A 12,352-nucleotide genomic window follows, 5' to 3' on the forward strand; every position below is an offset into this window, starting at 1 on the left:
AATTATTTTTTGAGACAGATTCTCACTCTGTTGCCCCGAGTAGACTGCTGTGACATCATCATAGCTCACAGCAACCTCAAACTCCTGGGCTCAAACGATCCTCCTGCCTCAGCTTCCCGAGTAGCTGGGACTGCAGGTGTACACCACGACACCCAGCTAATTTTCCTGTTTTTAGAGGAGACGAGATTTCCCTCTTGCTTAGGCTGGTCTCGAACTCCTGAGCCCAAGCGATGCTCCTGCGTCAGCCTCCCAAAGTACTAGGATTACAGGTGTGAACCACCGCGCCCAGCCTACTTTTTTAAAAGTAAATAAAATTTGATTATGAGGAAGAAATAAATGTCATAATTTAATTAATACTCCATATAATTTTAAGTTAGAATTCTTAGCATAGAACTGCTTAATTAAAATTTGATTTTATACATACACACATATATTTTATTTATTAAAGTTATATGTTCAAATAAGCATGCAAGCAAACAGACTGTTTAAAGACTATTATCATTTAGGTAGTTTAATTTAATTTTATTCCATTAAAAATTGTGTGGTGATCTTTTTACATGTTTCTCTTACATATTAAATTATTTTGATATATATAATTCATATGTATAAAGTTATTATACATTGCTCTTATACATTTAAAAGTGAATAAAAACTAATATTCTCCAAATGAAATATAACTTCTGGTCCTTATAATTAGAGAAATACAGATTTTCAGGATCAGAAGGAACTTTAATAATCGTTTCTGTCTTAACCTACTTAGTTTTACAGCTAAGGAAATTGAAGTTCAAAGAGATCCAATGACTTGCCCAAATTACAATTAGGAATGCAACAAACTAGAACTAAAATTTCCTGTATCACAATCCATCGTTCATCTGCTTTATTAATTATTTATTGAGTGCTTGTTTTGTTTACATCATTGTGGTAGATACTTTGAGGTATACAATATACTTAGGAGATAATGAATTATGAGATGAAGGATAATATAAATAAAGTAGAAAAGTATACATTCTTGGTATACTTATAGAAAAGTATTTAGACAATATAAAAGTAAACACAGTGAATATTTGATATTGCGGAGAATTAGAAGAGATAATGTTTTAATGCCTAAGCACAGAGTGACACCTTGGCTCTTAATTCTATTTCTGGCTTGTTTACTAATTTGTCTAAGTTTATTTGATATACTGAAGTCTAATGTGGATATTAGCATAGAAAGTATGCAGCAGTTGTGTTTGATCATATTGTCTTTTATAGCTGCAATATGTATCACCAGTTTCCTTATTTTGTTTTTTGTAAACAAATGTTTTAGGATCCTTACAATAACATTGTGCGTACTGCAATAGAAGCAATGGCGGCAGTGTTTGGAGGGACTCAGTCTTTGCACACAAATTCTTTTGATGAAGCTTTGGGTTTGCCTACTGTGAAAAGTGCTCGAATTGCCAGGAACACGCAAATCATCATTCAAGAAGAATCTGGGATTCCTAAAGTGGCTGATCCTTGGGGAGGTTCATATATGATGGAATGTCTCACAAATGATGTTTATGATGCTGCCTTGAAGGTTAGTTTTTCCTCTTTGCAACTTTGCTTTCAAGATTTACAGGTTTATAAAGATTTATAGATTTGTAAATCAAGATTTATAGGTTTACGAATTAAGATTTATAGATTTTTGGATTTATAAATCAAATCATTTATAGATTGATATTAAGATTTATTAAAGAGAAAAGAAATTTAGATTTGATTTTATAGTTTTAACAACTGAAACTTAATTTAAAAAATACATTGTATTTGTATTATTTTATTCAAAGAGTTAAAAAGGCAACCAGTATTTAAAAACTTATACAAAAACATCAGTTTTTTGTCTTCCACTTACTTTTTCCGGTTTCCTGGAGTAAGTAAGCTACATACTTCTTTTTTTGTTTATTTTTGTTTTTATCTGCATGGTTTAAAATCCTACATGTATGCTATTTCTTCTAATTCCATCAGTTTTAGACATTAGACCTTGGACATTATCTATTGCTTTCCTAGCATGGTAGTTTAGAGTTTAGCTGATGCATACTCCTCCTTTCCCTCCTCTCTTACTGCCAATATAATCATTTCTCAATATAATCCTTCCTGAAGTTGTCTAATACTCTCATTTGCTTTATTATTTTTTTCCACACATTTTTATTTTAGAAATGTGCACGAACTACTTAAAATAAGTCTGACAACGGGGAATATACATTATTTTTTTTTTCTGAAATAGTCTGTTAACATACATGCCCCTTCCTAGAAGCAGATTTTGCTGACTTTTTTTTTTTATATTTCTGTCTATATCTTTTTTTTTCATCTTTTTTTTAAATTTCTGTATATTATGGGGGTACAAATGTTTAGGTTACATTGCCCTTGCCCCCCCAGTCAGAGCTTCAAGCGTGTCCATCCCCCAGATGGTGCTCATTGCACTCATTATGTTTGTATATACCCATCCCCTCTGCCCCCCTCCCATCTGCCCGACGCCCAATAAATGTTATTCCTGTATGTGCACTTAGGTGTTGATCAGTGAAACCAATTTGATGGTGAGTACATGTGGTGCTTATTTTTCCATTCTTGGGATACTTCACTTAGTAGGATGGGTTCCAGCTCTATCCAGGAAAACACTGCAGCTTGCTCTCCTCCCAGCAAGTGCCACCTCTCATTTGCTTTAAATCATTCTGGCTCTAGTTCTGCTGACCATTGCTATTCTTTGACTTCTCTTTACCATTATCCTGGGACTATGTTTTCACTTCTCCTGTGTTGAATTCTGAATACTGAATCCCATGTCTATCTCTTTGCTATTTTGAGGTATATCTCATAGCAACCTGACGGAAAAATGGTGCATGAGAGAGAAATTGCTTTAAACTTTGCCCATTTGAAAATATTTTATTTTGTATTGATCGATAGTCTGACTAGATTTGAAATTATTTCCATTCTGGAATTCATAAGCAACGTTGTAAGCATTGATCTGTTTTTTATTCTGGATTTTCATTCTGGCTTTTAATATTTATGATTACAAATTTGATGCCATTCTCATTCTGTATCTTTCTTTCTGAAAGCATCAAGATCCCTTCTTTATTTTTAATCTTGATGTATAACTTGGTATGTGTATTTTTTCCTACATTTTACAGAATCTTTAATGGGCCTTTTTTATCTTATACCTTTTTTATATTTTTATAGCTCTGGGAAATTTTCTTGTATTATTTCTTTGATAATATCTTCCTGCCATTTTTCTATGGTTTCTCTTTCTAGAACTCCTCCTAATCATAAGTTATTGGACCTCCTTAAATAATACACTGATGTTCTTATCTTTTCTGTAATTCATCTCTCTGCCTTTTTGTTCTATTTTCTTGGAGATTTGTCTTGGAGATTTGCCTTTCTACTAAATATTTTAACATTCATATGTCATATTTTTAATTTCTAAGAGCTCATTTGTGTTTTCTACTTTCCCCATTATATTGTATGTCATATTAATTTGTTTCATTACTATAGAATCTCTTCTGATTCCGAGGATATTAATGATACTTTTTGGAATTTTCTTCTATCCTATATTGTGTGCTTTTTTTCTGTGTGCTTTTTGTCTTTAGTCTTATTGGTCCGAATACTGGCTTTTATTTCATTAAGACATCTTTCCCTTGCCTTTCTCTGTATTTAGTGTTTGATAGTTTATTGCCTCTCCAGTTCATTTTCTGTAGACAGTAAACTTTGGTTCTACTGACAGAATGGGAGAGGGCTAGTTGCAAACTCTCAAGTACCTCCCTCTTTTTAGCTTCCCCTCTTATCCTTGCCTTCTGTAGCATCGAATACAGATTATTCTTCAAGGAGAAGCAAATTTGACTTTGATCCTTTCTGCTAAGTCATATACCATTCCACCATCTATTTTTGTTTTTATGTGAAGTTGTGATTGAAGGTTTAAATGTTTTCTGATTTCATTAAAGATGAAGTTATATCATTTCTTCACTGCTCAACTCAAAAGTAAATTGCATTTTGAAATACATTTTTCTTAAAGAGTCTTTATTTATGTAACTATGAAAACTTTATTTATGTAGCTAAAAATAAAGAGTAGAGAATTGATATTATCTTTAGTTTTCTCCTAAGATTTGAGTGAGAGGTTCTTCCAGAATATACTTGTTAATTTTTCTATTGTCTTTTCAAATAACTTTAAACACATAAATTCTAATTAATACCCTTGATGTTTACTTAATTCTTTTCTTATGAAATATTAACATTTAGTTTATAATTTCATTAATATTATTAGTTATTATATAATACTCATAACAAATTTGTTTAGTCTATAAAAATTTTCTATATTTTCTTTTAGTTTTATTAATATTTTTCTCATTAGCTCATTAATGAAATTGAAGAAATGGGTGGAATGGCCAAAGCCGTAGCTGAAGGAATACCTAAACTTCGAATTGAAGAATGTGCTGCCCGAAGACAAGCTAGAATAGATTCTGGTAAGATAAAGTGAAAAAGTTTATGTAGGAAATTCAGTATTTAAAAAGAAATATTAATTTCTATTTGAGGATAATGTGTATAATTAATAAAACAAAAATAATGAAAAAATGAAATTTGGATAAAATTTTTTTCATGTTTATATATGTATATATTTGGATTTTTCCATGCATGCATACACACAGGCAAGCATGTGTACGAAGTGTGTGGATGTATAACCATTATATATATGTACGTGTTTGTGGGTGGCTATCACCAACGTTTTGAAGATGACACTATTGATGGTCATCGTACTCTGCATTGGAGTATTTATTAATTCAATCAATGAACACTTTTTTTAGTCTGTTGTGTTTGAGGCACTTGCTATGTCTGGGCATACAGCTATGAACGGGACAGTCATAGTCTCTGTGCTCGTAGAGCTTACATTCTAGTAAAAGAGAGAAAAATGAACAAGTAAGCAAATAAAATATTACAGATTGTGATGAGTGCTCTGAAGGAAATAAGAAGGAATATAACCTGGGATAGGGGTGGTGGGATGTTTTTAGAGAAGAGTAATAATCGGATAATTTGAGGCAGAATAATATATTCTTTATTATGTAAGGAAGTATCTTTTTAATTTTGATTTATCACTTATAGATTTTAAAGTTTTTTTTTTTTAAAAAAAACAATTGGCTGTAAAAGAATTCAAGAAAATATTAGAAAAGCTACTGAATGTTAATTTTCTACCTTATAAATCTTAGATGGTAACTGCTGGGATTATTTTTATTTTATAGCGTTAGAAGATTTGTCAGAAACTCTGGCAAAGTGCATAGTTTGGAAAAATAATAAAAGTCCTTTCTTACAGAGACTCTGATTAATACCTGTTCTTTCCCCTTACACGGCTATCCGAGATTGGGATTTGCTGATCTATATTTAAGTTTCATTGAAAGTTAAGAATACTACTTAAAAATATTAAACTTACAAGGAAAATATGTGATAATCAGAGGATTACTATTAGGCAATTATTTGTGAATAGAATCTTCATATTATTTTCCTTTGGGAAATTAACAGGTTCCGAAGTAATTGTTGGAGTAAATAAGTACCAGTTGGAAAAAGAAGATTCTGTGGAGGTTCTGGAGATTGATAATACTTCAGTGCGCAGCAAACAGATTGAAAAACTTAAGAAGGTATTAATAGCTATTTTTTTTTTTTTTTTTTAGTATTTTCTGTGTTCTGGATACTGGCTAAGCCCTTAAATTGTCTTGCTTAATCCTTAAAACAACCATATGAGGTGGGTGTTATTTTTCATCATTTCAAGTATAAGACATTGAGAAACTTGCCTGGGATAAGTAATTGGACAGCCAGTACTCAATCTGGGTCTGTTGACAACAAAAACTGATATTTCAAACCATGATATGTGTCTCTGAAACCCATTTGTTGTTATTAAAAACCACACCACAATAATAGTACCTTCTATAATTTATAGATTAGAACTGAGGTTTAGGTGATTATGTAACTCAATCGAAGTTAAAAACAGAATAAAGTTTAGAGTTCATATTTGAACCCAGCGCTTCTCATTAATATTTCTTTCCACTGGACCATGGTGCCTGATACTACTGTGAAAGAATTACTTGCTTTCTAATGTTTTAAATTTAACTATATTTGGTAGTGCTTTAGGAAGCTACAGTTTATACTGAACTTTATTTTGATTGAAACTAGAATACTGCATTTCTTTTTCATTTTTGATTTCTCACTAAGATAAACCAAAGTAGATGAAATCTTAAAATAGATAAACCATATTAATTGTCACTGTTGTAACCTATATATTTCTGTTGTATGAAGCTACCTTGGCCTCCTAATCTTTGGCTTTTGTAATTATTACTATTTCTAAGGCAGGAAACTTAAAAACTCAATGACGGTTTGTCTGTTCACTTTTCCTGTGATTATTTAAGATATGACTTTTTTCTCCTTAGTACAAATATTCTATAAAAATCTAATAGACTTTATCCAATTAGATGGAACATATGCCTATCATCTTCAGTTTTTTTCCCATTAGAATCAATGGTAGATGTTTAATGATGTTATTTTCTTTTCTACCTTCAATCTAATCAGGAATAATAATCACTCATCTATTACATTTTGTCATTTTTTAAAAAGCCCTATTTAGCATGTAGCATTTTATTTTCAGTGATCATAAAAGTCTCAGTATTTACTATATTTGGAAAACCTCTTTCTCCTCTCTCGTACTTTAGATTCTTATTAACTCTCTGCCCTCAAAGTTTGAGGTGTTCCATTTATCGTAAGTGATGATAAACTTTATTTTGGGAAAGAGAGAAAAATTTAATAATTTTCAACAATATAGGAATAATAATTAACATTTATTGAATACTTACTGTGTACCATACACTATGCTAAGTGCTTTTCTTGAATTACTGTTTTTGTGTATTTTATTTAACAGGTAGTTACTATTTTTATTTCCATTTACAGATGAGGGGACTAATGATTAGACAGTCCCATTTAGTTACTCAAGTTGGAGAGCTGGGATTTGAATATAGGTTTCTTGACTCTAGTGCCAATTTAGGAGAAATGGATGTTCTAGTATAATGTCTTCCTAATTTTGAACCTTCTTAAAACCAAATCAAGTTCTTCTATTATAAGAATTAACTTTCACCATAGCTAAAATCAAGAGATGTTTTTGTAGCTAAATGTATTTCTGCTACAACTCTGAATTCTTTTTGCCACTGGACTAAAGTTTATATTTTCTCATGCTTCCCTTTTACAAATGGTTATAACAATATTTTTACTTGTAATGTTAGTGCTTATTTTCAAACTGAACAACCTCAACAGTAATTTTATATTAAATTGTTTTTCTACAACCCTAGCTGGAGTTAATTTTAGCATTATTTTCACTCCAAGAATTTTAGTATTCTGTTGTTCATATAATTATAACAAACAACCTAATCTAAGAGGACTCGTTTTTTAGTAAACCAGAAAAGATATACTTTTCAGGTCTTTGTTCAAATGTCATTTTATCTAAGAAGCTTATATTGATCTATATCTATAATAGCATGCTATCCTATTGCCCCAATCAATTCTTTATTTACTATGTTTTTTGTTAAATTATATATTTATTTGTTTATGTGTTTGTTTATTATTTCTTTCTCTCTCTCTCTCTCTCTCCAGTAAAATGTAAAGTCCATGAGGGCATAGACTTTGTTGTGTTTATTGCTATATCCACATGACTAGAACAATGCTGGCATTAATAGGTGCTTAATTAATACTCATTCTCTATTTTAATTTAATTAGGAAATGTTTGCAAACGATAATTATCATTTGAATTGAATAGCTTGGAATTCTGTGTATTCAGGAAAATCGTATGTCTTAAAACGTAATTGCTAAAAATACACATTAAGAATTGAATTGTTAAGTCATATAAATATTATTATTCTGGCTATTAATATAGATCACATTTTCAGAAGCTCTTGTTTTCTGAAACCATGACTCTCTACATTCTTGTTATTGCTATTACTTTTATAAAATTAAGATTTATTGAGTTCCTTTACTATGCCAGAAATTGCCTTAGTTATGCATTTTCTCATTTAATCCTGGTAAGAACCATTTTCTTTTCATCAGTCCCATCTGACAGGAGATTAATATGGAGAGATGTTAAATAATGTTCTTATGTCCATTCGGCTAGCAAATGTCAGACTGGAACTTGAACTCAAGTCTGACTCCACTGCCCATGCTCTTAACTCCATACTGGTGTTTTTCCAACTTTTTTGACTATGACTCACAGTAAGAAATGCATTTTACCTACATGTCTACTTAAACACACACACAAATTCACATGTATGTGAACACGCATAATTGAAATAAAAGTCTCACAAAGCTACTTACACAAACTATGTGCAGTACACTTAGTTTCTGTTCTATTTCAATTTTTTAAAAGTGCTGATTACAATCCACTAATTCTACATCACCATCCATGAATTAGGTGTTTAAGAAACACCACACTATACTGTATTGTCTTCCCTTAGATTAGAAATTTAGATTACAAAAAATGTAGACAACTGTATAAGGTAAACAAAAATGGACATTTTCACAGAGAATTTGGAGTTGTTGTGTTTTTCCATGGCCTAATATAGTTGGCCTCCATATCTGTGGGTTCCATGTCCATAGATTCAGCCAACCATGGATCGAAATATTCAGAAAAAAAAATTAATGGTTGTGTCTGTACTGAACATGTACAGATTTTTTTTTTCTTATTATTTAGGTTGGTGCAAAAGTAATTGTGGTTTTGGACTGTAACTCATTATAACTAGGCTCAAACACATCTTTATTAATCAAAATGGAACCATTACAATCAACACATTTTTGCCAATGAGAATAAGTTTATTTATTCCCGTAGTTTAAAAATCCATGCTTCAGAATTCCACGAACTCTTGGAAAGCATTTTCTGCATCCTGCTGGTCATGGACACGTTTTCCCTGCAAAAAGTTGTCGAGGCGCTTGAAGAAGTGGTAGTGGGTTGGCGAGAGGTCAGGTGAATATGGCAGATGAGGCAAAACTTCATAGCCCAATTCGTTCAATTTTTGAAGCATTGGTTGTGTGACCTGCAGTCGGCCGTTGTCATGGAGAAGAATTGGGCCCTTTCTGTTGACCAATGCCAGCTGCAGGCATTGCAGTTTTTGGAGCATCTCATTGATTTGCTGAGCAGACTTCTCAGATGTAATGATTTTGCCGGGATTCAGAAAGCTGTAGTGGATCAGACCAGCAGCAGATCACCAAATGGTGACGGTGACCTTTTTTTGGTACAAGTTTGGCTTTGGGAAGTGCTTTGGAGCTTCTTCTTTGTCCAACCACTGAGCTGGTCATTGCTGGTTGTCATATAAAATCCACTTTTCGTCACATGTCACAATTGGATCGAGAAATGGTTCGTTGTTGCGTACAGAAAGAGAAGACGATACTTCAAAATGACGATTTTTTTTTATTTTTGCTCAGCTCATGAGGCACCCACGTATCGAGCTTTTTCACCTTGCCAATTTGCTTCAAATGTATAATGACCTTGAATGGTCTACGTTGAGTTCTTTGACAACTTCTCAATTGCTCTCAGTTGATCTTAGTCAACTTCCAATGGCCAACCACTGTGCTCCCCATCTTCAAGGCTCTTGTCTCCTTTGCAAAACTTCTTGAACCACCACTGCACTGTTCGTTGGCAGTTCTTGGGTCAAATGTGTTGTTGATGTTGTGAGTTGTCTTTGCTGCTTTATGACCCACTTTGAACACTAATAAGAAAATTGCTTGAATTTGCTTTTTTTCTAACATCATTTCCATAGTCTAAAATAAGTATAAAATAAACAGGAAATAATAAGTCATTAGCAAAAAAAAAAAAAATAACGCGAGGAATGCACATTAAAATGATGTATAACATAACCATATTTATTTAAGAATGTATTCTAATACCGAACAGCAAATTTCAACAATGCTAAAACTGCAATTGCTTTTGTACCAACCTAAATTTTTAATACAGCATAACAACTATTTACACAGCGTTTACATTATATTAGGTATTATAAGCTATCTAGAGAAGATTTAAAGTATTTGAGAGGACGTGAATAGATTATATCAAATACTAGCTATGCTATTTTATATAAAGGACTTGAGCATTTCTGGATTTTGGTATCCGTGAAGGGTCCTGGAACCAATTCTGTATGAAAACCAAGGGATGACTGTATAAATTTTCTGTCTCCCCTCTGCTTATGGATACTATATAATTTTAGTGACATCTTGAACAGTGTCATATAATAGACTCTTACAGGTGGTATCTACTCTTACAGGCAGATAACTTTGTTTTGGTGAATTGTTGGCAGGATGAAGTAGAGTTAGGACCTAGGGACAAAGTTTTTGACCATGCTTTTCATTGTCTTTCAGTTTCTCTTTCTCTCTCTCTGTCTCTGTCTCTCTTTCACTCTCTTGGTATTATTTTTAAATACAAAGATCAGCAATGTACATACATATTATTACCAATATATTATATATATCTAGCTAAAGGAAACTTAAAATATAACTAAAATATTTTCTAAGTTCTGATCTGTTTTTTTTCTTGTTACTATTAATTTTTAGTGTTCCTTCAAAATACTTCATATAAAAGACCCATATCTTTTCAATGTCTTCCAACTCTAAAAAAGCCTAAGCAATATATGCTACCTGGGGAGGTCACCACTATTATTGCCCTGGTTGTTTCTAATTTGTCAGGGTTACACCAAATTTAGTGTTGTTTTAGGAAATCCTGAGTGAATGAATGACCTGCATGAATGAAATTCCTAGGATATATATTATTCTCTTCATTTTTTCCCTCTTATTTTTGAGGTTAGGATTATGGAACAGTTTCCATATGATACATATGAGGGTCTGATCTCTTGATCTCTGTTTTATTCCCTGTGCATGTAAATCGTTCCTTTCCTCAACCTTTTCCATAGATCAAATCTAGCAGGGATCAAGCTTTGGCAGAACGATGTCTTGCTGCACTGACCGAATGCGCTGCCAGTGGAGATGGAAATATTCTGGGTCTTGCAGTGGATGCAGCTCGTGCAAGGTAAGGGTATATAAGTTTGGAGATTTCCAAAGACTAAACGTTGACCAGTTTAGCTTTTCACAGTATAGTTAAATAAAGGGTTGATCCTAAAAATTGTGTGAGCCCAAAAGAAAATAAGAAAAAAATATCTTAAATTTAAAAGATAATAAATTTAATTATCTTTTAAAAATTTCTTTGCATTTAAAATATTCCTATATTTTGAATGAAATATATTAATACTTGTGTATTTCACTATGGCTCAGAATATTTAAAACTGTTGTAATGAATCCATTTCACTGATTTGCAAGTTGAAATTGATGTACTCTTAGGTGTATCATCAGGCTTATGCCTATCATCTTGATATTTCACCAGTTAAAATGGCTCTTGCATGGGGGGACATTGATCTGAGAACTGATAGGAAAAACTTCTGATGCTATTGCTTTTGAATTATTTTTAATGATGAAGCAACCAGAAGAGCAACCAAGTTCCCCAACCCCATCCCAGTCTTTCTCCACTTGTCGTTAGAACCATGTATTCTTTTAAGAGTAGAATAATTTTTAATTTGTCTCAGTCTTTTAATTCCTGTTGACATTTTGGCCTACTGCATTTGATTTTCTACTGTAATATAACTGGTTTTACTAAGTTCACCGATGACCTCCTCTTTGTCAGATATTGTAGAAATTTTTTAGTCCATATCTTGACTTTTCCACAGTGCTTAACGTCATTTATCACTTCTTCCTTCTTGAAACTTTTTGCCTTTGTAACCCATAACCTTTGCCATCCAATGTTTAAGAACAGGCTGAATAGAAAACAGGAGCTAATCACATGCTGTATCTGCTTCTGTGTTATCATAGACACAATATGGCAAGGTGGAGTTTTTTATACATGCTACCTAATAGGGTTGTTGTGAAGAGACCTTAAATCATTAACACTAGTGCTGGGAACAGAATATGGCACTTAATAAAATTATCTTGCTGCACTATATATGATACATAAATATATTAATATATGTAAATAAATTTATTATGTTAAGAAATGGAAGGGGTCTGAAATTTTACCCTGCTTGCAAGCTAAGAAATTATTCTGTACTGTTTCATGGGATGTTGGTTGAAGATATGAGACCCGTGGGTCAGAACCAAAGGACAGTTATTACTGTAATAGTAGTAGCCAGAGTATCAGTGATTTTGGAGCTAGTTTCTCTGAGCTCCAATTCCTACAGAACCATGTGGAAAGGACCAGATGATAATACCTCATGTGCAGTGGATTGAGTTACATTCCAGTTGAGGAAACCTGAGCTTTGGGATTCTGAATCTTCTATAATGGTTAATAAATAAGCGT

General features: G+C 32.4%; 1 protein-coding gene across 1 annotated transcript in view; it reads left to right on the plus strand.

Moving 5' to 3' along the window:
- Positions 1 to 12,352, plus strand: part of MUT (methylmalonyl CoA mutase) — a 38,472-nt gene that overhangs the window by 12,681 nt on the left and 13,439 nt on the right. Inside the window, exons 6-9 of the mRNA XM_012664674.1 lie at positions 1,307 to 1,555; positions 4,352 to 4,463; positions 5,512 to 5,627; positions 10,920 to 11,035. Of these exons, the coding sequence (XP_012520128.1) occupies positions 1,307 to 1,555; positions 4,352 to 4,463; positions 5,512 to 5,627; positions 10,920 to 11,035 (593 nt within the window). The remainder of the gene's footprint in view (positions 1 to 1,306; positions 1,556 to 4,351; positions 4,464 to 5,511; positions 5,628 to 10,919; positions 11,036 to 12,352) is intronic.

This window comes from Propithecus coquereli, unplaced genomic scaffold (assembly GCF_000956105.1).
Source record: "Propithecus coquereli isolate 6110/MARCELLA unplaced genomic scaffold, Pcoq_1.0 Scaffold90, whole genome shotgun sequence".
Taxonomy (NCBI): domain Eukaryota; kingdom Metazoa; phylum Chordata; class Mammalia; order Primates; family Indriidae; genus Propithecus; species Propithecus coquereli.